The sequence below is a fragment of the Heterocephalus glaber genome, unplaced genomic scaffold, assembly GCF_053883595.1.
Source record: "Heterocephalus glaber isolate CG9 unplaced genomic scaffold, H.glaber_assembly_v1.0 deba00001577, whole genome shotgun sequence".
In the NCBI taxonomy this organism is placed as follows: domain Eukaryota; kingdom Metazoa; phylum Chordata; class Mammalia; order Rodentia; family Bathyergidae; genus Heterocephalus; species Heterocephalus glaber.
In genome coordinates this window covers 12,934,212-12,961,647 of record NW_028258358.1, presented here as the reverse complement: position 1 = coordinate 12,961,647, position 27,436 = coordinate 12,934,212, and the positions used below count along the sequence as shown (strand labels likewise).

The following is a 27,436-nucleotide window of genomic DNA, read 5'->3' as shown; positions in this document are numbered from 1 at the left end:
CTACTGAGCTAAATCTCCGGCCCAGCACCTCTCATTTTTGTTTGTATAATGTTTGGAAAGCTCAGAGGACTTTCATTAAGTAAGATAAGTGCTTCGTATGACTAAGCATACCAAGAGCATAATATAATTACTAAAACTTAACTTTAGGTAACTTCATATGCCATATAGCCACATATGTCAAATTAAGGTTTAGAAAGAACCTGGGGGTAATTATTAAGACTGCTGTTCTTTGTTCTTATGTGATAGTATTTGTATATATTTCTAGATTTTAAATTTTTTAAAAGTTTTATTACCAGCTGGGGATTTAGCTCAGTGGTGCCGCTGTCTGCCTCACAAGCGCAAGGTCCCAAGTTCAATCCCCCCCACCCTGCCCCATACCAAAAAAAAAAGTTTTATTACCAAATTTGGAATTATAGAGGAAGCTGTCAAGGATTAGTGAGGATTTTGGAGCCATAAAAGAAAACACATTTGCAATTAAATTTAACAGCACATATAAACAATTTATAAATTGGAAACCTTTTGTAGTATGAGACATTGTTTTAATGAAATGTAGGAACATTTTACTACCTTCATGTACTGTATAGACTAATTTGATGCCCTCAACAATTTTGTGAAGCAGTTATTAATCCTATTTTGAACTTAAAGGACTAGAGAAACAAAAATGATTTGCCCAGATTCATGTGATTACCATGTGACTGGTCCTGGGATCTGTTGACTCTAAATAAGCATTCTTTGTACTGTTACTCTGATTCATATGTCCCATAGAACTATCATTTAGAAGAGATATTCAGTTTATTAACTATTTGAAATGGATAGGAGTTAATGTAATAGTATATTTCATTTTGGTTTAGATGAAAAAAACATGATAAAACAGAACAAGAAAACATAAAAACCAATTGATTTTTGAGATGTGTTCCATGCTGTTGAATATTCAAGGAGACTGCTTGAAGGAAAATTAATCTGTTATTCTGTGTATCCCTTTCAACTTACTCTAAGATTGTATGCTAAAAGTGAGGAGACTGCTTTGATCCTAGACTGTGTGGTTTCTATATGTAGTTCAGTCATACATACAGTATCATGGCAGTTTGAGGCTGATGCCTGTAACACATCAAGTCAGGTTGATTCTATATATTTGGCAAGTGGAAGTTTATGTTAAAAGTTTACTGCTGTGCTGAAAACCGAGCTGTTGGTCTGGTTGGGAATGGGATAGCTACTCGCCTAGAAGTTGTTGCTGTTCAGGCTTAGTTGCTTTATTTGCTGATTAACCGAGTTAAGTTCAGGACAGTACCTTTTTACTTTTTTCATTAAAGAATAAATAATTTTTATTAACATAAGGTTTGAAAACATCATTGTCGATTCCTTAATTTCTTTAATGAATCCTAGATTGTCACTTTTGCTATCTTTTTTTTTTTTTCTCTTCCTAGGGTGGTTTTCCAGTTTAAGAGTTCAAAGAAATCAAATAATGGTACAGATGTTAATGCTGGCCAGATACCTCAGTTATTATACAGGTATTTAGCATATTTATAGTTAATTAATGTGGGGTTTTTTGCTATAAGGTAGAATATTATAAAATATATGGCATAATAAGAAATTATTGAAATATTCAATAAATCATAATTAGAAATTAGCCAATATAACAAAGACATTTAATTTAGTTAACATTTTGTATATTTTTAAACATTTTCTACATTACATTTAAACTTTGCCTAATGACTAAAATTATTTGTATTATTCTAGTAATATTTTGTAACTTATTCTTTTAATATGTCTTTTATTTTCTTACCAGTTTCAGGATTCTATAACCTAATAAAATCTGTCTTAAAGTGGGATGGGGAGTACTTTAGATGTATACTTGATCAGTTTACTATAGTAGAAATACTTTAGATGTAGACTTCATCAGTTTATTATAGTCTTATGTTTTTTATCTTGAGGAATGAGTTGGAAAATCCTTTACTACTGATAAATTTATACCTTTAATTAAAATATTAAATAGCAATTGCTTTATTATATTTTGACTTAAGAATTTTAATTCACAGTAATTCAGATATATGAAAGTTTTTACCTATTTTTCTATCTCAGCATTACTGCAATGTTAGAAGAATTCAAATGGATATAAACTTTCACTAAAAATATTGTCATCCTTAAAGTGTAAAAAAAAACAAGAAATACCTCTAGACTATGACACTCTTTCTTTTTTAATCTTTATTTTTTATCAGTACATGTTTGCCATACATACTGATCACATTAATCATGGGAAATATGTATCTGTACATAATATATCTTAATCCGTTTTTTTCCCATTCTCTTCCCCTCCCTTCAGTCCTTCCCCTCTCCATTTACAAAAGCTCTGTTCCATTTTTTCCCCTCCATTCTGTTTTTAAATCCCTTTTCCTTTTCTTCCCTTGCTCCTCCCCCATCCCTTGTTCCCCTTCCAATTTGAACAAGTTCTTCCTACTTCCCACTATCTATCCTCCATTTTACTCCTTATTTAATGCTTTGGGTTTCTCACACAAGAGAAACAATGGTATGTTTTAACACGTGTGTCTGATTTACTTCACTTAAGATTATTGTCTCCAGATGCATCCATTACCTAAAAATTTCTCGAGTTTATCCTTCTTTATGGCTGAGTAATACTCCATTGTATATAAACACCACATTTTCTTTATCCATTCATTGGTTGATGGCCATATGAACTGTTTCCAAGATTTAGCTATTATAAATTGTGCTGCTATAAACATGGGTATGCATGCATTGAGATTCTCTTTCTCACATATCTTCCTTCCTAATAATCAGTTAAAGAATGTGAATGTTACAAATCTCATTTTTCCAAAGAGGGAATTTTTTTGATGGTTTTTATGCAATCTGTTGTAATCAGTACTTGTAAAATATAACTTTAAACATAACAAGTTGCATTGGAGTATCCCTATCTGTTTGACTATCTTTAATAGTAGAATTAAATGGAAGCATTACTGTACAATATAAATTATATATATATATTCTCTAGCAAGAGGAGAAAGCCTCTACTACACTGCCTTACCAGCTTGATAAGATAATGCTAAGAAAATATTTAGTGTTGAAAAATGTTTTCAGAAAAGCCCTATATTAGCATTGTACCTAGCCAAAAAAAAAATTCAAATGCATAATTTAAATATTTCACTGGGCAAAAATGTATATATTTTGTAAAATATCATTTGACTTGTAAACATTATTTTATGTGTCTACTGTCTTTAGACTTCCAACCAGTGATAGCAGTGCTTCAAAAGGCAAACAGCAAACCAGTGAGCCTGTACATATTTTAAAGAGATCTTTTGCAAGAACTGTTTCAGTGGTGAGCCATTTTAAAACTTTTAGCTTTTTAATCAGCATTCTGTTTAATTATGATGTTTAGAATTTAGCCACTCTCTTATAAGAATTTATCATAGCTTAGCTTTATGAAGTTAGATTTGCTTTTGCATTCATGTTTATATTATCTAAATAAGTACCATTGCTGTATTATGAATTTCTAATAAGAGAGGGCATATAAAATGCTTTTTTAACTGTAATACACTATGTAAATGATTTATTAAAGTAGCTGATACTCTCATTTTGGTAAAATGCTTAGGAAGAATTCCTCCCTTTCTTTATTAAAACCACAAGATTAATACATGTGCCTTATAGGGCAGATGTTGTAGGGAATTACTAAAAGTAAACAGTATTAAGGTTCTTTCCCCCATTCTTATCATCATATGTACGTACTGTTTATATTTAGACTATGATAGCCTTCCAGACCTTTTGTGTTTTCATTGTCGTCATTGTCATCCTTGCTTCTTTGTTGCTGTTGTTGCATTGCTGGGGGATTAGGTTCACGTTAGGCAACTGCTCTACCACTGAGCTACATATAGCCCCATTTTTACACATACAAACACACACAAACTTACACTAGTTGTATATATATATATATATATATATATATATATATATACACATGATGCTATACAATATTTTTGTTTTTTCTGATACAGTTTTCCTCTGTCTTTTTAAACATTTTATAGTACTCCTCATGAACAGTTTTCCTGTTAATATATTTGGCTCTTTGTCAATATTTTCTGTTTACATATTTTTCTATGGAATAGTAACATTCTCATTTATTCGACACTACTCCTATTTTAGAACCAATTTGTTGCTCATTTTTTTCTGTTACATTTTTTTCATGACTATCTATGCATGCATCTTTGATTACTGATACACTTTGTACATATTATGTACTGAAAATGTGCCTATTTAAATTTTGATATATCTTTGTCCAATTTACCTTCCAAAAAACCTATGGCAGCTTACAGAATGTTCCTTGTGAAAGAGACTATAAGAATGTGTCTTAAAAAAAATAGAATGTGGTTCCTTTTTACCTTCACATCTTGTTAATATGAGTTTGGTATCTTTTAATTGTAAAAAGGATCTCCATTGTGTCTTTTTTTCATGATTTTTTTTCTGTACTATATAATTGTTTTGTATTTATGTCTAAGTACTTGTAATCTTTAAATAAGAAACATTATTTCTCTAAAAGGTTAAACTATAAACTCTGAGTTTTGGTATTACTATTATAAGAAGTCTTATTTGGTAAGGATGGGGAGCAGAGTGCCTTGCTCTGAGGTTTGCAGAGTATCTGTCATGATGTAACCATGACAAAATCTGCAGAACCTTCAAAACTAACTGCAAGGAAAGTCCACCCTAAACCCATATGCTAAACTTTTAAAACATACAAGTAAAGATTTTTTAGTATTTTAGTCATTTTTTATCTTCAGTAATATTACCATTAAAAAATTTATGTCTACATATAGTTTATTTAAATTGTAATATGTAGAAATAACATAAGCTATTTGATATTGCCTGAACACTAAAACACTTATTTATATATAATTTTTACTACAGTGATATATAGAGTTAGATATTCCTTTCAAATAACCATGTACCATATTTATAAAATTATTTTCCCTTGTTTATATGATACACTAGATAGGTTGGAACAGGAAAATTTTTAAAATGTATTTTTAAGTAGGTTAAACAACTGAAGAATGTTGTGTTTATAAATGCCTATCTATTTTATCTTTTTGTCAAACTTCAGAGATGCTCTTAATGGTAATTTAGTAAATGAACTACAAGAATGTCTGTTATTTGGGCTACCAAAACTCACTAAAGAGTTCAAAGTAAAGTTTTGAAATTGTATGTATTATCTTCCCATTTGATGCATGCCATGGTTTCATTTGAGCTAATTGTTTTCTGTTTTTTCACATTTTGGATTAGGAATGTTTTGAATCATTGCTGAGTATTCTTCACTGGAGCTGGACCACCTTAGTCTTAGGAGTTGAAGAACTTAGAGGATTAAAAGGATTCCAGTTCACAGCTACCCTTCTAGATTTAGAGAGGCTACGCTTTGTGGGTACCTGTTGTCTGAGGTTATTGCGTGTCTATACCTGTGAAATTTACCCAGTGTCAGGTATGATGTATTTTTTAAATAACTTTGGGTAGAAAACATTTAAGACTTTGAGATTTATGTAATGATCAGGAGTTAAAGATCACTACGTGCCTTTCAACTGCTCCTGAAATGAGGGGAGAAAGTCAGATTGCTGATGCTTCTGTATTTGCTTGTAAAGAAGAAAATAGATTTCGTGTCATTGTGATAAGAAAAAGTCATGGTGGGCTAAAATTAAATACTCTTTAGTTATGTCAAATAGAAGTATTTTCAACAACTGATTGGGATTTAAATACCGAAACCAATATTTTCTTTTTTATAATTCTGTTTAAATTTTTAAAAGAATTTTTAGACCACACTTAATCTCTAAATTGTTAAATTTGTAGGTTATAAGTATTCATGATATTTAGGCATATAGTAAATTACTGAATCATATTATTCCATTCATATTTAATATTTTACTAACTAGGAATTTACTGTTTTTCTATCAAAGCTACAGGAAAAGCAGTTGTAGAAGAAACTAGCAAATTAGCTGAATGTATTGGAAAAACTAGAACTTTATTGAGAAAAATTTTATCAGAAGGAGTTGATCATTGCATGGTAAAGCTGGATAATGACCCTCAAGGATATCTCAGTCAACCTCTGAGTCTCCTGGAAGCTGTACTACAGGAATGTCATAATACTTTTACTGCATGTTTCCATTCTTTCTACCCAACTCCTGCATTGCAGTGGGCGTGCCTTTGTGATCTGCTGAATTGTTTGGATCAGGTAATTTAAGCTTGTGAAATATAGTTGAAAATCTGCATTGCTGAATACTACTCAAGACAGTGAATTGTGGCTGCCACTCTCTTTAGCTTTTAAAAGATAAATTAGGAAAAGATAATTAGAAAGTCAATTTGATGTATGTGGACTTCAAAGTTGAAAAATTTGTTTGGTTCTTTAATTGCTTTTTCAAGTTTAGTTATAAAATTGGCAAATATGATTGTGTATTTGCTCATTTGCCCTTTGAATTTATAGGTGAGTGTGTGATAGAGAAAAAAAGTACAATAGTGAGTTTGAGAACAAGGACAGCACCAAAAAGTGGTTCTTGACACCTCCACATCCACAAAAATAGGAAGGAGAGAAGACGGAGTGAAAAACCATGCTAATATCATTCATTCATTGATTCATGAAGAAAACATAAACTTTATAAATGTGTATCACCAAATCATAGACTTTCAAAACACCTGTGGAGAAAACATGACCGAACTACAGGGAGAATTAGACAAATTCACATTTAAAATTGGAGAGTTCAGGGCTCCTTGTTTAGTAATTAACAGAACAACTAGAAAAAAACATCAGAGCTATAGAAGATTTGAACAGTGTAGTCAACCACTTTGATCTGATTGACATTGTAAGTTAGTATATGAAACTGCAGATTCCATATTACTTTCAAATACACATAGAATGTTCATCAAGATAGATCATATACTAGGGCAGTGATGGCGAACCTTTGAGAGTTTTCAGTGATAACAAATGGCCCACTGTGGCACGTGTGCCATAGGTTCACTACCTCTGCATTAGTGCATAAAATAAATCGTAGAAAATTTTAAAAAATTAAAATTTTAATTTGTTTTGAGATTATAATAGAATTTAATTGGAAATTAGTAGTAAAAGATGTTGAGAAAAAGCACCAAATATTGGGAAACAGACAATACTTTTAAATAATCAGTGGGTTAAAGGAGAAATCATAATAAATTTAAAAATATTTCACATTGCAAGATAAAAATCTAATACTAGAATATGTGAGATGTAGTTAAAGCATCATTTACAGAGATGTATATCCTTAAATGCTTATATTAGTAAAGAAAAAACATTTAAAATCCATATCTAAACTTTACTGTAAGAAGCCAAATGGAAAAGCCAATCAAACTAAAAGTAGGAAGGAAAACAATAATAAAGAGCAGAAATTAGTGAAATAGAAAATGGAGACAAAATTAAGAAAACTAAAAGTTGGTTCTTAGGAAAAACACACACATACACACACACACATGAACTAACAACCTTATTTGAGAACAAAAGAGAAAAAAACTATACTAGGGGCATGAATGTAGCTGACAAAGGCAAAGGGTTGTCCTGGCTTTGATTCCCAGCACATGGAAGAAAGGAAAGAAGGAGGGAAGGAAGCAAGCAAGTACTGAATACCATCATCAGAAATGAAATAGGGAATATCACTGTTGGTTCGATGAACATTAATATTATACTAAGAGAATATTATGGACAATTTTATGCCAATGAATTTTACAGCTTTAGAGGAAGTTTATCAAATTCTTTCAAAAATATAACAACCCAAACTGACACAATAAAATTAGAAAAATCAGAATTGCCTTATATCCATTAAAAATTAAATGTATTAAAAACTTTTCCACAAAGAACATTCTGTGCCCTGATATTGTTGTTAATGGATTCTCTTAAACATTTAGAAAGAAAAAATAGCAATTGTTTTTCAAATTCTTTCAGGAAATATAGGAGATAATATTTTCCAACTCATTCTGTGAGGTTAATCTTATCCTGATTGATACCAAAATCTAACAAATATATTAAAGGAAAATTTGTAGATGATGATTACTCAGGCACATAGAAGTTGTTAAAATATTATCAAATCAAATCCTATAATATAGATAATATATCCTGACTGGAATTTATCTTAGAAAAAACAAGTTAATTTAACATCTAGAAAGCAGTGTAATTCATCAAATTAACCGAATAAAGAGAGCAAATTGTATGATCTGCTCAATAGCTCCAAAAAAATATTTGACAAAATTAGTAATTACTGAGTGACAAAAACATCTTTGGAAACTAGGATATAAGGAAACTTTGTCAATCTGATAAGAATATCTACCAAAAATCTATAGCTGATATCCTTCTTAATAGTAAAATAATGAATGTTCCCCTAAATTTGGAACAAGGCCCAAGGGCTTTCACACTTATACAACACTGTACAGAACTCCTAACCTCACCTCAACACTCAGCCCCACCCACCCCAATTCACTACCATCACCATGGCTTCTCCAGCAACATGGATCCATATAGCAGGGTACTGTATTTTATCACTCTATTTCCTGGGGCAAACAATTGTCTACACTAGAGAATAAATTAATTATTCTCTCACTCTCAACTATACCAGTTGAAACTTATTTTATTCCTTTGCTGTTGAACAGGCTGAATTTAGCAAGAATTGCTTCAATATATGGAGTAGAATGTGACTTTTTATGCTTGACTTTGTACCACAAATATTTGATGAATTAAATAATGCATACATGATTTTTGTGAATTAAGATGCCCTGTATTGATACATTTTTAATATTTAATATTTTCTTTGGGAGAAGATATTTTCCTTAGGGATTAACTGTGGAATGTGGTAGCATAATTTTAGAACCTTACTGAAATGTTGTAGTAGTTGTACGGAATTACAATTTTGCATCACTTTATTATTTGAAAATTTTCAGTGCTTATTGGAAATGCCTTAAATAGTATAAGAGTAAAAATTTGAAAATAGTGCTAAAGAGAGCTGTGATTTTGAGTGGAGATATATATGTACATATACTAATAGATATAGAGATAGATGTATAAATGGATATATAAATATTTTACATATCTGTGTATATATATAATTTACTGTTTTCTGTCTTCATTGGATAGTGACTTAATTGTGTTTTAAGGCCTTGATGTGATATTATCCTGTAACAAAACAATTTCAGTGACTGAATGATAGAAAATTTTGGTACGATTTAAACAGTTACTACCTCATATATATTCAGAAACTTGGGTTATACTGATGCAGTATTTCTTTGGGACTGTTGGGGGGCATTTTTTTTTAAAGGATATTCAAGAAGCAAACTTCAAGACATCAAGTAGCCGACTCCTCGCAGCTGTTATGTCGGCTCTGTGTCACACTTCTGTTAAGCTGACTTCTATTTTCCCTATTGCTTACGATGGAGAAGTACTGCTAAGATCAATTGTTAAGCAAGTTAGCACAGAAAATGACTCAACACTGGTTCATCGTTTTCCTCTTTTGGTCACACATATGGAAAAACTCAGCCAGGTAGGTCTTTTCTGAAATCTCTTTCATAATGAAGCAATTATACTGTAAAGTGAGTTATTTTTAGCTTGATGTTTTTTCTTCTGTATTGGTAAGTAAATTATTATTTAACAAATGATTTTCTGTTTCATAAGAAGAGGTGATTTTTTAAAAATTCTCTTATTTGCCTATAAAATGAGGATCCTTTTTCTCTTAATGTTTTAATTTGAATAATCACCAATAAAAAATCCAAGTTATTCAGTATTGTTGTTTTGTTTTGTTTTTTGTTTTGTATCATTTTTTGGTTTTGCTGTGCTGAGGATTGAACCTAGGACCTTATGTATGGTAGGCAGGACTTGTGTGTTTTCTTTTTGATGTATTATTTGAAATTAAGCTGCAGATACCATAAGCAATTTCTTGTATTCTAATGTAATATTTTAAATTTCAAAGACAGAATGATAAGGAAATAAAGAACTTTTAAAACATCTTGTATAAAATTTTGATATGTTAAAATTAGCACTAAAACACTAGGCATACAAAATATTGCTTAATATCTGCTTCCAGTTTATTAGAAAGCATTATAGAAAAAAATTAAAGGTACACATGAAACTATATACTTACTATCTACTTGATGAGAATGACTGTAAACGTGAAAAAGAAATAAAAGTTATCCTAATTACTATACAGTGACAGTTTTCTATTGACTAAAGCAACAGAAAATTATGAAAAAATTTCAATAACAGAAATAAAAATGATAATAGAATGAAATAATATTGAAGTATTGATCCATTTGTAGAAAATTAGGAAAAAGTAATTTTTTTATCTCAAATTTCTATGCTGATGAGACTGTGAAGAAGCATTAATTTTATAGATGGTTCATGCCATTATGTAATTAATCTAAATAATCTTTTTCTTTCAGTCTTTTAGCAAGTATTTATTGTATACCTATTATTTATGATAATTTTAATTGAGACAGGAATAAAAATATAGCCCTTGAATTGGGGTTCTAAAACCAACGTAATTTTTTAGAAAATGCATTACTATTTTGTTAGTATGCATTATGAGTGTTTTCACAGAAAACTAAAAGAATATATGGAAGATTAAAGCTATATGTATACTTTAATAAAAGGAAAATTGGAAACTTTTATTAGAGACTTGTTTATCACTGAACAAAATAGCTGAATTAGGTATAACTTGATAGAATGTGGTTCAGCCATTATAAAGAAGTATAGTGATACTTAATATCAAAACAATTTTTTAAAAATTTTAAATAAAATTTGGAAACCAAAGTGTATATATGTATATAATAGTGAGGTATATAAAAAAGGTATGCAAAAGGCTCTTTATTAGAAGAGAGTACTGAAAATCAAAATATTTATGGATATTAGAATTCTGAGTAATTGGACATTTTCTTTTGGAAATCTCTTTAGTTTGGTAATTTTTTAAAAATATATAGTAAATGTTTTTAATTTAGAGAACTAACAACATGTAATGATTATTAATAGTAGTTATATATTTGTGTCTGTGTTAAAATTAGACTATGAAGAAAAAATAAAATTAGACTATGAAGATATGTTGTGGTTAATATATTTTCCCACTGTCTTTTTAATGCACATTACGGAATTAGTATTTCAGTATTTTAAATGATGCTGAAAATATCATTGCTTTAATTTTCGTACATATTCATGATTATTTTCCCAATATAAATCTTTAGGTATAGAAAAATTCTTAAGTCAAAAGAAAGTAGGTTAAGGGTTCATTACAAATTGCCAGACCTTTTAGAAAGCTAGTATCAGCTTTCATTTGTACCAAATTATTTACCTGATTACACAGAAAAAGTTGAGAGACTATGAAAAAATTAGAATTAGATCCAAGTTGATCCTATAGTAAAACTGAAAGGTTGGTTTGTTAGTATGGTCTCCTGATGTTACTCCTGTGTCCATAGCAGGCCAAAAGATATAGAAGATAATAAAGGAGATAAATAGTTTTCATGCTGGATATCAGCTAAAACTCCTTTCCATTTCTAGAAAATATTTTTTTTAATCTTTAATGGAATTCTGATTTTTTGTCATATTTTCACTGGCAAAGGTTAGAATTGTATCTCCCTTTGGAAATTTAATATAGTAGTAGTTAAAAAGCACCCTAGGATTACATGCATGTACAAAAGGAGTTTCTTAGAAAGTTGATTTGCAGACTATGTAGAGTTGCTTTGCCTCTATATATTCTAAAAAGAATTATCTCACATTGACACCTTGTCTATAGAAAGAGTTTTAAGTGGGAATAGTTTTCTGTCTGTCATACAGGATTGTGACTAAGAAATTAAATAGTACATGAAAATGGCTAAAAGCTGATAAAAACACAAACACTACCTATATGTGTGGTACTTTTATGATACAAAAAGACAATTTAAAAAAATGAGCTTCTAAATGAAAAGCAGATACAGTAGCTCCACATACAACTGGATAGATTTGTAGAAATAGGTCCTAATTCAGAACTGAATTTTAAGGGGGTCATGTAAAAAAGACAAGATTTTGCTATTGAGTAATCATGGAAAGGAAAGGAAAGGTAAGCAATACATTGCGACTTTCTCTTCTCACCAACAGAGTGAAGAGAATATCTCAGGAATGACCAGCTTCCGTGAAGTGCTAGAGAAAATGCTCGTTATTGTTGTGCTACCAGTCAGGAACAGCCTGAGAAGAGAAAACGAACTCTTCTCCTCCCACTTGGTCTCTAACACCTGTGGATTGCTGGCGAGTATTGTCAGTGAACTGACTGCATCTGCCCTGGGATCCGAGGTAGCAAGCCATATTTTGAGTCTGGATAATGAGCACATATTTAAAATTACCACAGATTTTTTCATGTGTTTTGACATTATGAAAAGTAATTTCAAAACAGGTCAGCAATACCATTGCATTTTTTTCTTTAAAATAACCCTTAATATTTAACTTTTTTTGGCTTTCCTGGTATCTTTTGTCTGCTCTTATCTGCTTTTGTACCCTTCTCAATTTACTTAGAATCTCACAGTAATGTAAAGTATCTATTTTCCTATTAGACGAAGTTCTCATGGGCCCAATTGTACAACTCCACTTCCATACCCCAATAAAATTGAAAATAGTTCCATTCATGGATAATGAACAATGTTATGAAATCAGGCTACTAATAATGAACACAAGATGTAGAAAATGCAAAGAGGTTCAAACTTTTGCTCTTCTTGCTAAGTTGATCCAAGACAAATATATATGGAAAATGGGAATAATTTTTGTCTCACTTATGTCATGATTTTTAAAATTATGGTAAAATATTCATAATATAAAATGTATCATTCTAATCATTTTATATGTACAGTTCAATAACTTCTCCTTGTTCAGCTACTCTCACAGAATTTTTAAAGTATCAAAGATTATTATTTAAGAAAATCACTTTGAGACATTTTTAAATGCTTTTGCATTTTATAAAGTAACATTATTTTTCTCTATTTCACTGCCTTATTTTGGTAACTTACCTGAATGTTTTGACTGAACTTGATTTCTGTTTTTCCCCCAAAATACAGACTATAGATTGGTTTTCAGAACCATGTCTTAATGTGAAATATACTGTCCAAATGAATGTTTAATAACCAACAAATATCCGGTGGTCCCAGCTCTCAAATTTCTTGCCAAGAAACTTTTCTGTTTTATTTTCTAATTACTTATCTTTGCTTTTTCTTGTTTACAAGTTTATTTTAGAAACTATTTAACCCATCAATCTATACTTTTTCCTTACCTGTAGTGACAATTTAGTTTTCAGACTTTCTGAATGATTACATAGACCTGAGCAAATTTTACTATCTTCCTTTGGAAGCATTTTCTAGGTTCCTTGGTTAGCTTTCACCTAAGAGGCCACTAAAACCCCTGTTGGGAAATCTTTAATTTTTTTTTAATATTCATTCAGCCTGTAATATGCATCTCTTTTATAGTAGACCATAGAGGATGCAAGGATATATAATTTAGGTCTTTGTCCAGTATTAGTAAAGCGTTAAACCCTGTGAACTTGCCTTTCTAATGAAAACAAGTGCCCCAAGTTGCAGGGTGCCTCTTTAATGATCATAGGAGTTCCCAAAGTTCTTAGCTTACATTTCCACATTTCTTTATTTCAGTAAAATTTGCAAATCATGTATTTTTAGAGTTTCTTCTCAAATCTTCCACATTTTTGTGGCTAGCTTAGATTAGAAAGTTTTTAAAGTAAAAAAAGCTTGTTTCAAATCAAAATAAGTTCTCTGATCCTCTTTAATGAAAGACTGTAAATAGTGAGATTATGTATTTGTGTATAATTATATATCTGTATACTGATTGCTAAGTTATAAAAATATCATTATATACATTAGTGATATTCAGACTTAGGAAACAGGCCATTTTCTTCAAATAAAATGCTTGGAAACTCATCAAGAGAAAGATGATCTTTTTGAAGATGGAAACATCTCCTTTATGTATCTGTCTTTAGTGTTCCTAGAGCTCTGGGTAGTGTAGTTTGAAAACTAGTCTGTAAAATGTTGATTAAACTTTTGTTAACTTTTTAAAGTGACATTTGTGTTATGACTGATACAAATTTTTAGCTCTGAAATTGTAAATTAAGAAATCTGAAACTAAAATACTGTCAAGTAACATGGCTTTATGGCTTTATAATGAGAAAATTTTATTATGGTTTAATCTCAGTACAATATACTTTTAGGAAGATTTGAACAGCTTGTTAAAAATATAAATTGTTTTATAAGACCTCTTGGAAACCTTTGGCTAGTTTTGTTACAAGTGTGTAACTACATAGCACTAAGGCACAAACTACTGATGTAATTGCTTATGTTTACAGGTTGATGGACTTAATTCTCTTCACTCTGTAAAAGCCAGTGCTAACAGATTCACAAAGACCAGTCAAGGAAGAAGTTGGAACACTGGGAATGGGTCCCCTGATGCAATCTGCTTTTCAGTAGACAAACCTGGAATAGTTGTGGTTGGTTTCTCTGTCTATGGAGGAGGTGGGATTCATGAATATGAATTAGAGGTGTTGGTTGATGATGTAAGTATCACTCTCATATCCTTCGTCCTGCTGTGTGGGCTGTCTATCAGGACAATGACATTGTCTTAGTATATTGGGTCCAGATCTGATGATTTAGCAGATCACTTGTGTGTGAACAATCTTAAAGTGAAAAGAGTGATTTTACCTGACTGTGTCATCTTGGATCATTCCTTCGTCATATTTTTTCCACTGTCAGAAAAAGAAAGATTTTAAGTGAAATTAAAGATGAAACAATGGATAGCTAAGTCTCTCTGGTTGCAACTTTTGAGTGATTATTTTTTTAGCAATTGTTATTTTTCAAGAACAAAAACAGTGTTCAAATAAATATTACTTTCTTCAGTGGTTATATAGTTATTATGTTGTTATAAAGAAATCTTAGTAAAGATAGGATTTGAATGATTTAGCTGTACTTTTTTATATTCCCTAAATTATTAAAATGCCTGAGTTTTCAATTATTAATATAGGATAGAAAGTATATAAATCATTTCCTAATAAATAGCAATTTATCACTTGCTTTTTTTATACAATCAGTTTGAATTCTCTACTTCATTAAACTATATAAGTGCTGTTGTTCTGAAGAAGGAATAAAGACAACAAATAAGAATAGTCTGTTTATGTTATAATTTCTTCAAGAAATCAGATTAGAATGATTTAGAGTACCAGAAGTTTCTCATTAGTATTTATGAGGAAATGCTAATAGTTAATTTTATGTGCAAGGAAATAAAGGGCTTAACAACAATAACTACAAATTGAAATCGTTTGTACAAGAAAATTAACAGTCTGATGAATTTTATTTTGATGTCCTCATTAGAGTGAACATGTAGGAGATTCAACTCATTCCCACAGATGGACATCTCTAGAATTAGTCAAAGGCACTTACACAACAGATGATTCACCCAGTGACATAGCTGAAATCAGACTTGACAAAGTTGTTCCTTTAAAGGTAATTTCTACCATGTTTCTGTTGTAAATAAGAAATAATATTATATTGTTGAAAATAGTGAAAATTATTCCATGAATTTTCATTGTTAGATATGGCTATTTCTAAGTAATCTTTTATGTGGTGCTTCAAAAATTTATGGATTTCATACTATATTGTATTCCATTTTTGACGGTGTCTCTTAAAATCTGGTACAGTAGGAAGAATTTTTAGGTTTTAGAATCAAACCTATCTTTAAGATACCTGCTTTTCCACATCTTAGCTTTAAGACCTTGGAAAGTCACCATTTTATCACTTAGAACCTGATTTGTAGATTAAGAGGCATAATATCTGTATTGTAGTATTGTGGAGATTAGATTAAATAATAGAAATAAACATTTTTTCATGTATTTATTTGCTATTTCTACTTCTTTGTCTGAGAAATGTCTGTTCATTTCAGATGCCCATTTTTGGATTGGGTCTTTAAATTTGGGAGGTCTGATCTTTTTAAGTTCTTTATAGATTCAAGAGGTTAGACCTTTGTCTGAGGAAGAGCCCGTGAAGATTTTTTCCCACATTGTGGGTTGTCTCTTCACACTGCTGATGGTTTCTCTTGCTATACAGAAGCCTTTTAATAAGAAGAGATCCCACTTGTTGATTGATTGTGCTAGTTCACGGGCAACTGAGGTTTTGTTCATAAAATCTTTTCCTACACCAATGTCTTCAATGGTTCTACCTAACCTCTGTTCCAACTGGTTCAGAGTTTCTATTTTAATATTTAGATCTTTAATCCATTTTGATTGTAGTTTAGTGCATGGTGAGAGATATAGGTCTAGTTTTAATCTTTGGCAAGTTGAAGCCCAGTTTTTCCAGCACCATTTATTAAAGAGGCTATCTATCTTTCCTCCAGTGAGGAACCAAGATGCATTATGTAAAGGTACAGTTCCCAATGAGAAATGTAATTGTGTTGTATACCTATAATGTACCAATAAAAGAATTTAATAAAGTGCAAAAACAAATGTATAATTGATAATTGTGTAATAGGAAGAAAAGGTCTATAGGAGCAAGGGAAGTGGGAGGGGTAGGGGAAAGGAAAAAAGGGAAAAGAAAAGAGAAGAGAAAAGGAAAAAAATGGAAACAAAGTCTTTGCAAATAGAGAAGGGCAGAGGGGGTGAAGGGAGGGCAGGGGACTGGGGAAAAAAATAAGAACCAAGATACTCATGTAATGGTACAAGATCCCAATGATGAATGTAACTGTATTTTATACTTGAAATGTACCAATAAACTTAATGGAAAAAAAAGAAATAAAGCAGGCTTCTGTTTCTAGTATAGTATGGAAACTAAATACATATTAGTCCTTGTCCTCCTCTTATGCCAAAACTCCTTTTAAAAAGTTGTTTTAACAGTTAATCCTATTAAAGTTATTTAGCAAAACAAAATTTACTTTAAATAAATTATTATTAAAATAACATTAGGTATATTTGAGTTCATCTGGAATAAATTTCATTATAAAACAGTAAGATCATTAGAGATTTCATCAAAAAGTTGAGGTATTGAAAAACTAAAAAGTCTTTTTTATGAAGTTTATATCATGGGTCATAAAATATGAATATATATAACTCACATTTTCAATGTACAGTGCATCATATTCTGTAAAATTATTTTCTTATTGATATTTTCCCCATGTCTGTCTGCCTTGTCTGTCTTTGTCTCTGAATATCTCCCCAAACAAAAATAGAATGGATTTAGCTGGGCATGGTGGTACACACCTATAATCCCTGTACTTAAGGAAGTTGAAGCAAGAGTGTTTCAAGTTCAAGCCTAGCCCAGGCAACTTACTGATTTAAGGAGAACTTGTCTCAAAAAAGGAGGAGGGGGAGTGTTGAAGGAGATGTAGCTCCATGCAAAGGCCCTGAATTCAATCTCCATTACCCCCCATAAAAAGATTAGTAGACTTACTATTATTTTTTGCACGACCCATTCAGAGTAGGGTCAGGAGCCAGGGAGAGGGGTGGAAAATGAAGAAATTTGGAAAACAACAAGAAAGAAGGATACCAAAATTATACTTTATAGCTGGGACCAGGTGGGATCATAGCCTGATGAGCTAATAGCCACCTGGCATCCAGTGTGGTCTTTATTTACAGTGTGGGAAGGTGGGGTAACTAGTGCCACGTGGCCCACGTGGCCTAGGCTGAAAGTGATTGTCTCATGATCAGGGGTATGTGCAGAAAAGGAACAAAGATACTCAATGTAACTGTCTCCTGGGGCTGTGCCATCCAGGATCGTAGGCAAACAGACTGTTAGACTGTCTAATCTATGGAGGAGAAAGGAAGTAGGGAAGAGAAGAAGGGCCATCTACAGGCTCAGCCCGCAGCAGTTTTTTTCATTTTAAAATTTTTTCCAGATTTAAATTCATGAAGGAAAAGCATGATTAGAATGTTTTATGATGGCTAATATTCTATCAGTGTGATTAGAACAGGAACTAGTAGCACTATTGGTACCTAAATCATAGTTATGTCACTTACTAGATGTGTGACTTTTGGACAAGATTTTTAATTTCTGCACCTCAAATTGCTCACCTGTAAAATAATGTACCAAGAGGACATTTTGAAGATTGATTTATTTAAATCATATAAAATATTTAATTTCTTTTATGTAAAAGGCATTCAGTGTTAGCTGTAATCATATTTTATCATTACAAACTCAGTTACAGTAATAACATCATCTATAAACATGTCAGGTATTGCTGCTAGAGTTCTTTTTGTATATCCTCTGTACACTGTGAATAAATATAAATATGTTTTACATGTTTGTTATGAAGGAAAATGTTAAATATGCTGTGCGCTTGAGGAACTATGGAAGCCGTACAGCCAATGGAGATGGAGGGATGACCACAGTTCAGTGCCCTGATGGTGTGACCTTTACATTCAGCACATGCAGCCTGAGTAGTAATGGTACAAATCAAACCAGAGGACAGATTCCACAGATACTCTACTATCGGTAGGCGCATTTTTAGTGAGAAAAGAAATACTCTAGCTTAACATACAATTTACTACCAAGGGAAAATATGCTAACTGAATAGTTGTAATTGAATTATACGGTATATCTTCTTAAACACATACTTGTGCTACTTCATAAAAGAAGTCTCATTTTAAGATATAGATTCAATGTTTACTGTTCAGATGAATGCATTAAAAAATTTTTGTCACTGAAATTTTGTGGAGTGGTTATATGTGCTGTTTGCTGTCACTTTACAGTTTCTTGTCTGTAGTTTAAGTTTATAAGGAATTTATTCATTTCCTTTTATAAATGCCTAATGTCAATCATGAGATCTACTCAACCCAGGTAGTAGTATTGCCTTGGTCCTATAATCCAATCTACAGAATATTTCAATGTTTATGAATCGTGCATCTACTGATGCTAGTCCTGGGGCCCTCAAAAATATAATGGTATTTTTCTTATAATATTTTAACAAAGACTATTCTGGATGCAAAGAGTGGAAAATAAAAGAATGATAACCTTTGCATTAAAAAATTTTTACATATAAATTTCTTACTAAGTCTGAATTTTTCTTATAGTAACTTAGCTGTATTTTTATATAAGCACAAGAAATAATATATTTTTTCAACCACAAATTAAAAGCTATAACATACACAAAATAAGGATTCCATATCAAGAAGCTAAACTACATACCCATTAACGGTGACTGCTATCTTTTAGGCATTTTTATATTTACCACCAAACTTTATTTAAAAATAAGTTTTAAAAGATTTAATTCTCTTAGCTTTAAACACCATTCTACTCTGATGCCTCCTAAGCCCATATCTCTAGCCTTCATGTCTTCTGAGCCCTAGAGTGAATATCCAGGTTCCTCTTTGACATCTTTATTTGGATGACGCCAGTGGAGATGATGCTGGTTAATGTGTACTGAGCACTTAAGCTGTGTGGAAGGCTGTTCTCTAGTGTTTATCTCTTTTGTGTGAATAGTCATGATGTAGGCACTTTTCTTGCCCTGCTGTAAAAAAGAAGATGAAACTGAGGCACTGAGTCATTAAACATACTATCTGAATCACACTTGTATGCAGTTATGGTAAAGGGATTCATAGGGAAGAAATGATACTCTAGAAGACACACTCTTAAACCACTACATCACACATCCTCTTCAAAGATGCTCTGTGTGGCTGATAGACATCTTAGGGTCAGGACACCCTTAGTACTCTTCTCCCATCCATTGTTATATCCAAACACCTTGTCATTCTTGATGTCTCCCTTTCTATCAAACTTGACATCTTGTTTATCAACAAATCCAGGTGGTGGTACTTTTAAAATGTTATTAATTGGACCTTTACTGCCATTCACATAATTAGCAGTCTAGTCTAAAGCCACCAGCCATCCTATTCTCCATCTGTAAAATTACAGCCTCTCCATGAATCTCCCTCCTTTCTCTGTTGCCCTCCTACAGTCATTTTTCCCCCAGTGCAGCAAGCATGCAGCATGTTCTGCTCTTGTTCAAAATTTAGTATCCTCCTAGTCCCACATCAGTACGAAATGTAAAGTTGTTACTGTGACCTCTCAGTTTCATGTGATCTGGCTCCTGTTTCTTTTTCCACCCAGATACCTTTCACTTTCCTTTCATTCCAGAAATTCTTGTCTTCATTCTGTTCTTTGAACTCTCAGCACTTTGTTCCCTTTGTCCTGACACTCTTCTGCCAGAAATGTGCATGGATTTTTTTAGTTTTTGTTTCTTTCTTCAAAGCCTTTATTCTTCCTGAAATCATAGAGTTACAAATTAACTGTTTCAACTTTTAACTTCTTTTACTGCAAATTAAATGACAAGCTCTGCTCTGTATATTACTATTCCGAAAGTTAGATAATGTTTTACTTAACATTATAAAATACTTTCATGTTTACTCATGTCACAGGAGTGAATTTGATGGAGATTTACAATCCCAACTTCTGAGTAAAGCCAATGAAGAAGATAAAAACTGTAGCAGAGCTCTCTCTGTGGTAAGCACTGTTGTTCGAGCTGCCAAGGACCTCTTGCACAGAGCTCTTGCTGTGGATGGTAAGACTTCCTTTCCCTTTCTTAATAGTTATAGTTTAGATTCTGTAGTCTGTAAATTATCCAGAGTTATTGAAGAGGAGCCATCTTGGGGAATCCCAGAGTGTTTTATTCATTATAGATCTGCACATACATTAACCCATTTATGCCAAAGGTTGAATTTTTTTGAGTTTTTGCATAAAATTTTTATATATGTTACCTAGAAAAATATTTCATAAGATACTTACACACTGTGTGCTTTGGTTTCCCCTTCTAAATAATGCAAATAATGAAAGTATCTTATTTTGAAGATAAATAACATACACAAGTAAAGCCCTTAGAATAGCACCAGGTCCTTTATAAACAGTTAATGTCAGCCATGATTTTGTTCAAAAGGACAGAATATAGATTAGTATAGAATGTATACAGTACAATGAAACAACCTTCTAACTATAGTTTTAATGCCTTTTTTTAGCTGATGACATTCCAGAACTGCTTAGCTCTTCCAGTCTGTTTTCCATGCTGCTTCCCCTTATTATAGCCTACATAGGACCAGTAGCTGCTGCTATTCCCAAGGTGTGTAGTTTAACTCTATAACTTTGAATCTTTTAAATAATGTATCATTTTTTAGACTTTGTTTCTTTTCTTTAAAGATCCTTTAGTCTTTGAGACACCTGGGTTACAGGTAATAGGCAGAGATAGATGTGTTAATGATAAAAGTTAATTAAATCTCACTGCTCTTAATATTGTTCACTAAATTATTGTGCTTATATATTGGCTTACATTTGAAAAGTTGGGGAAAGGGAATTATGTTTTAGAAATATGACTGTAGAAAGGTTTAGTTAATTGAGGTTTGTTTGTTTTTTTTTAGATTGTTATGAGATTGATGTCAAATTCTCACTATCTTTACTAATAGTAACGGAAAAGGACCGAAGTGTTTTTAAAGTAGTGGTATTTTCAAGATATGAAAGAAGTCATAAACTGTTGGTTCATTAGTATAATTAAATACTGTGTAAAACCTAATTTACTGGAGATCGCAAAAAAGCAAAAGTGTTTAAAACTATAGACTAGATTATTTTAATGTATAACCTAAGATACATTTTTTTATCCATATAACATATTTTTCTTTGAAAACAACTTAACTAGAACCTCTGGATGGAAATTGTTACTAGTAAGGTAGTAGCCAGCAATTCTAGTAACTCATAATTTGAAACCATTTCACATCTATAATTTAATCATTTTTTTCATATCTACTAGGTGGCTGTAGAAGTCTTTGGCCTTGTGCAACAATTGCTTCCGTCAGTTGCTATTTTGAATCAGAAGTATGCACCCCCTGCATTCAATCCCAATCAGTCAACAGATAGCACCACAGGAAACCAGCCTGAACAAGGTCTCTCAGCTTGTACAACATCTAATCACTATGCTGTTATAGAGAGTGAGCACCCCTATAAGCCTGCCTGTGTGATGCATTACAAGGTAGGCACTGATTCCTAGTCAGAATTTAAATTTGAAACTTGATTTGAAGTGCTCTAATGATATTTTAAGAATGGTTTGTCTGTGTCCAGAAATGTAACTTTTTAAAATAGTTTGAGTGTAGAAAATCCATAGCTAGATAGACATCATCAGATACACAAAAGGCTTTAAGACAGAATTTTTACCTAGTAAAGTGTAGAGTTTTGTAGTTTTATGCAAGTTGTTCTCAAATCTTTCTGTAACCACAATACAGTATATAATGCTAAACTTCCAAGCTTTATATTGTAATAGTAGTACATGTAAGCATTAAAATTTGTAAATTGTATTTTTTAACTTACATTATTTGTACCATAATCTGAGCTGTTCATAAAACTTTACATACCCTATGTAAGATTTAAAGTAGTCTACAATGTTAAAAAAAAAAACTACCTGTAAAACATTTGCAAACTTAATGTTGTCATTATAAAGTATTCAATAATTCTTTTTCAATTTATCATGTAAATCAATGAGTCATCCACTTCAATTTTAATTATAAGTTAACATTTTGTGTACTTGTAAAATATTAATGTTTTATTGTAGAAAATGTTAAATATCTAAAAGTAGACAAGATAGTAGTACAGTGTTCTCTATTTATTCATCTTCCCAGGTTCAACAGTCTTCAAGTCTTAGACATTTATTTCCCTCTCAATTTCTTGTTCCCTTTTATTATTGTAAAGCACATTCATATTTTCTTATACATATCTCTAAACTTTAAGGACCCTTAAAAATAAACATATCATACTCAGTAATTCCTTAATATCAAGTATCATACATATTTTACCAGTTTGAATTCTGGTACAGATAAGATTGATATCATGTGGTTATGTCTCATTAGTCTCTTTTAATTTTAAAACCCTTTAAATCTATAGATCGCCCTCCATCTCTCTATATTTTTCTGTCTTTTAGTTTTATTTGTTGAAGAAACTGGACCATATGTATTTCTTAGGTGAAAGTCTTCATATTACCTGCTGAGTCCTTTAGACACTTGCTTCCTTGCTCTCTGGACTAAGATGTTCTTACCTTCCTTACATCTGGAGCAAATCAGTGTCTTTTAAAAAGACACTGGTTCCTTTTACACAAACACACGTACATATTGATGCACACACATTATTTTATATATTTGTGTACTTATATGTGTGTTATGTGTATGTACATAGACATATGTATATGTAGTTTTTGTTTTGTTTTGTTTTGTTTTTTATTAAATTCTTTTATTGGTACATTGTAGATATGCAACACAATTACATTTCTCATTGGGAATTGTACCTATACATAATGCCTCTTGGTTCCTATTTTTTCCCCATTCCTAGCCCTCCCTTCACGCCCTCCACCCTTCCCTATTTACAAAGACTTTTTTTCCGTTTTTTCCATTTCTCATCATTTTTCCTTTCCCTTTTTGCCTTTCCCCTGGCTCTCCCACTACCCCTACCCCTTTGGACCTTTTCTTCCTATTTTACATTATCGATTATTCATTGTAATCATTGGTACATTTTAGGTATACAATATAATGACATTCATCATTGGAAATTTGCACCTTTACATAATCTCTCTTGGTTCTTATTTTTCACCCTTGCCCAGACCTCCCTTCAGCCCCTCCATTCCTCCCTATTTACAAAGATTTTGTTCCTGTTTTTCCATTTTCTCATATTAATCCCATTCCCTTCTACCCTTTCCCCTAGCCCTCCCACTTCCTTCCCCTTTGCCCCTTTTCTTCCTATTTCACATTACCTATTATACATTTAGTCCTTATTTACACTTTCAGTTTCTCACACCAGAGAAACTATTCGGTATTTATACATGTGTGTCCTATTTATTTCACTTAAGAGTATTGCCTCAATGTGCATCCACTTAGCTATAAATGCCTCTAATTTCTCATTTTTTATGGCTGAGTAGTACTCCATTTTATTAAAAAATCAGATTTTCTTTATCCAGTCTCCAGTTGATGGGCATTTGGGCTGTTTCCAAGTTTTAGCTATTACAAACTGTGGTGCTATGAACATGGGCACACATATATCACTGTGGTATGATTCTTTTTAATTCTTTGGGGAAGATCCCCAGCAGTGGAATAGCGGGGTCAAATGGGACTTCCAGTCCTAGTTCTTTGAGGTATCTCCATACTGATTTCCACAGTGCTTGCACCAGTCTACACTCCCACCAGCAGTGCAGCAGGGTTCCTTTTTCCCCATAGCCCCGCCAGCATTTGTTATTGGTTGATTTCTTGATAGCAGCCTTTCTTTCTGGAGTGAAGTGGAATCTCAGCATTGTTTTCATTTGCATCTCTCGAATGACCAGTGATGTTGAACATTTTTTCATGTATTTATTTGCTATTTCTACTTCTTTGTCTGAGAAATATCTGTTCATTTCAGATGCCCATTTTCAGATTGGGTCTTTAAATTTGGGAGGTCTGATCTTTTTAAGTTCTTTATAGATTCAAGATAGTTGACCTTTGTGTGAGGAAGAGCAGGTGAAGATATTTTCCCACATTGTGTGTTGTCTCTTCACACTGCTGGTGGTTTCTCTTGCTGTGCAGAAGCCTTTTAATAAGAAGAGATCCCACTTGTTGATTGTTTGTGCTAGTTCACAGGCAACTGAGATTTTGTTCATAAAATCTTTTCCTACACCGATGTCTTCAAGGGTTCTACCTAACCTCTGTTCCAACTGGTTCAGAGTTTCTATTTTAATATTTAGATCTTTAATCCATTTTGATTTTAGTTTAGTGCATGCTGAGAGATACAGGTCTAGTTTTAATCTTTGGCAAGTTGAAGCCCAATTTTTCCAGCACCATTTATTAAAGAGGCTATCTTTCCTCCAGTGAGGGTGTTTGGCTCCTTCATCGAAGATGAGATGGCTGAGTGTGTCTGGTATTGTTTCTGCATCTTCTAATCTGTTCCACTGGTCCTCAAGTCTGTTTCTTTGCCAGTACCATGCTGTTTTTATCACAGTAGCTTTGTAGTATAGTTGTAGGTTGGGGATTGTGATAACCCCTGCCATGTCTCTGTTACCTAGAATTGCTTTTGCTATTCTGGGTCTCTTCTTGTTCCAAATGAATTTTTGGATTGTTTTCTCAAGATCCATGAAGTATGCTGCTGGGATCTCAATTGGAATTGCATTAAATCTATATAGCAGTTTTGGAAGTATGGCCATTTTCACTATATTAATCCTTCCTACCCAGGAGCAGGGGATGTCTGTCCATTTTCTGATATCATCTTCAATCTCTCTTTTCAGAGTGCCATCGTTTTCAGAGAAGAGGTCTTTGATTTCTTTCGTTAGGTTGATTCCTAGGTATTTCCGTTTTTTGGATGCTATTGTGAAAGGAATTATTTCCCCTATTTCTCTCTCAGTGAGTCTGTCATTGGTGTAGAGGAAAGCTATTGATTTTTGTGTGTTGACCTTGTAGCTACTTGACTGAATTTGGTTATTAAGTCTAGAAGACTTTTGGTGGAGTTCTTGGGGTCTTCTATATACAGTATCATGTCATCTGCAAATAATGACAATTTGACTTTTTCATTACCTATCTTTATTCCTTTTATTTCTTTCTCTTGTCTAATTGCTGTGGCTAATGTTTCCAAAACTATATTGAACAGGAGTGGTGATAGTGGACATCCTTGTCATGTTCCTGATTTGAGTGTGAAGGATTTAGGTTTTTGACCATTTAGTGTTATACTGGCTCTTGGTTTTTCATAGATGGCTTCTGTCAGTTTGAGGTAGAGACCATCTATTCCAACTTTTTGTAGGGTTTTTATCATAAATGCATGTTGGATTTTGTCAAAAGCTTTTTCTGCATCTATTGAGATGATCAATCATATGGTTTTTGTCCTTGGTACTATTAATAGAATGTATTACATTGATTGATTTGCATATGTTGAACCATCCTTGCATCCTTGTGTTGAATCCCACTTTGTGAGAGTGTATAATCTTCTTGATAATCTTCTGCATTCTGTTTGCTAGTATCTTATTGAGGATTTTTGCATCTATGTTCATTAGGGAAATTGGCCTATAATTCTCTTTTTCAGTTGGGTCTTTCTCTGCTTTGGGGATCAAGGTGATGCTTGCTTCCAGGAATGAATTTGGGAGTATTGCTTCCCTTTCAATTTCACTGAAGAGTTTAAACAGTAGTGGCAGCAGTTCCTCTCTAAATGTCTTGTAGAATTCAGCAGTGAAGCCATCAGGGCCCTGGCTTTTCTTAGTTGATAAGTTTTAATTACATTTTCAATTTCATTGGTTGATATTGGGTTCAGAATTTTTACGTCTTCTTCGTTCAACTTTGGTAATTCATATGTATCTAGGAATCTGTCCATTTCTTCTGTGTTGTCCATCTTATTGGCGTATAGGTTCTGGAAGTAGGTATTATCCTGTGGATTTCTGCTGGGTCTGTTGTCATTTCACCCTTTTCATTCCTAATTGCATGGATTTGGGCCTTTTTTTTCCTTTTTCTCACAAGGTTGGCTAAAGGTTTGTCAATTTTGTTGATTCTTTCGAAAAACCAACTCTTGGCTTCATTGATTTTTTTGTATCATTCTCTTAGTCTCCATTGCATTGAGTTCTGCTCTGATCTTTAAAATTTCCTCTCTTTTATGAGCTTTGGGTTTGTTGTGCTATTCTTTTTCTAGAAGCTTGAGGTTCGGCATCAGGTTGTTTAATTGGGCTTGCTCTATTTTCCTAATATGTGTATTCACTGCTGTGAATTTCCCTCGTAAAACTGTTTTCATTGTGTCCCGTAGATTCCAATATGTTGTATTGTCATTGTCATTTAATTGAAGGAACTGTCTGATTTCTTCTTTAATTTCCTCTGTGACCCATTGGTTATTCAGAAATGTGTTGTTCAATTTCCATGTGTTTATGAACTTTTTTGAGTTTCTTTTGCTATGGATCTCCAATTTCATCCCACTATGGTCTGATAATATACAGGAGATAACTTCAATTCCTTTGCACTTACTTAAACATGTTCTGTGTGTGAGTATGTGGTCTATTTTGGAGAATGACCCATATGCAGCTGAGAAGAATGTGTATTCTGATTTTGTGGGGTGGAACACTCTGTAAGCATCTCTTAAGTTCATTTGTTCAAGAGTTTGGTTGAGTTCTAGTATATCATTACTTATGTTTAGTCTAGTTGATCTATCTATTTGTGACAGTGGGGTGTTGAGGTCCCCCACTACAATTGTATTAGTGCATATATGACTTTTCATGTCCGTTAGTATTTGTTTTATATAGTTGGGTGCACTAGTGTTTGGTGCATAGATATTTATGATTGTCATCTCTTCCTCTTGGATTCTTCCCTTTACAAGGATGTAGTGTCCTTCTTCATCTCTCTTAATCAGTGTTGGTTTGAAATCTACTTGATCTGCAAAGAGGATAGCTACTCCTGCTTTTTTGGGGGTTCCTGTCTCATGGAGTATTGTTTTCCAC

At 32.4% G+C, this 27,436-nt stretch overlaps 1 protein-coding gene across 22 annotated transcripts in view; it reads left to right on the top strand.

Moving 5' to 3' along the window:
* The window catches only part of Mycbp2 (MYC binding protein 2), a 294,048-nt gene that overhangs the window by 120,167 nt on the left and 146,445 nt on the right, over positions 1–27,436 (top strand). For 21 of the 22 annotated variants that reach the window (XR_015443710.1, XM_087192942.1, XM_004845227.4 and 18 more), the window contains 12 exons: positions 1,425–1,508; positions 3,232–3,328; positions 5,281–5,473; positions 5,943–6,217; positions 9,312–9,533; positions 12,113–12,304; positions 14,352–14,558; positions 15,370–15,501; positions 18,299–18,477; positions 20,400–20,542; positions 20,994–21,094; positions 21,776–21,994. Coding sequence is in view for 21 of the 22 variants with exons in the window: in XM_087192942.1 (XP_087049068.1) it covers positions 1,425–1,508; positions 3,232–3,328; positions 5,281–5,473; positions 5,943–6,217; positions 9,312–9,533; positions 12,113–12,304; positions 14,352–14,558; positions 15,370–15,501; positions 18,299–18,477; positions 20,400–20,542; positions 20,994–21,094; positions 21,776–21,994 (2,044 nt within the window). In the remaining variant the exon portion in view is untranslated. The remainder of the gene's footprint in view (positions 1–1,424; positions 1,509–3,231; positions 3,329–5,280; positions 5,474–5,942; positions 6,218–9,311; positions 9,534–12,112; positions 12,305–14,351; positions 14,559–15,369; positions 15,502–18,298; positions 18,478–20,399; positions 20,543–20,993; positions 21,095–21,775; positions 21,995–27,436) is intronic. The other variant, XM_087192939.1, reaches the window with a different exon arrangement.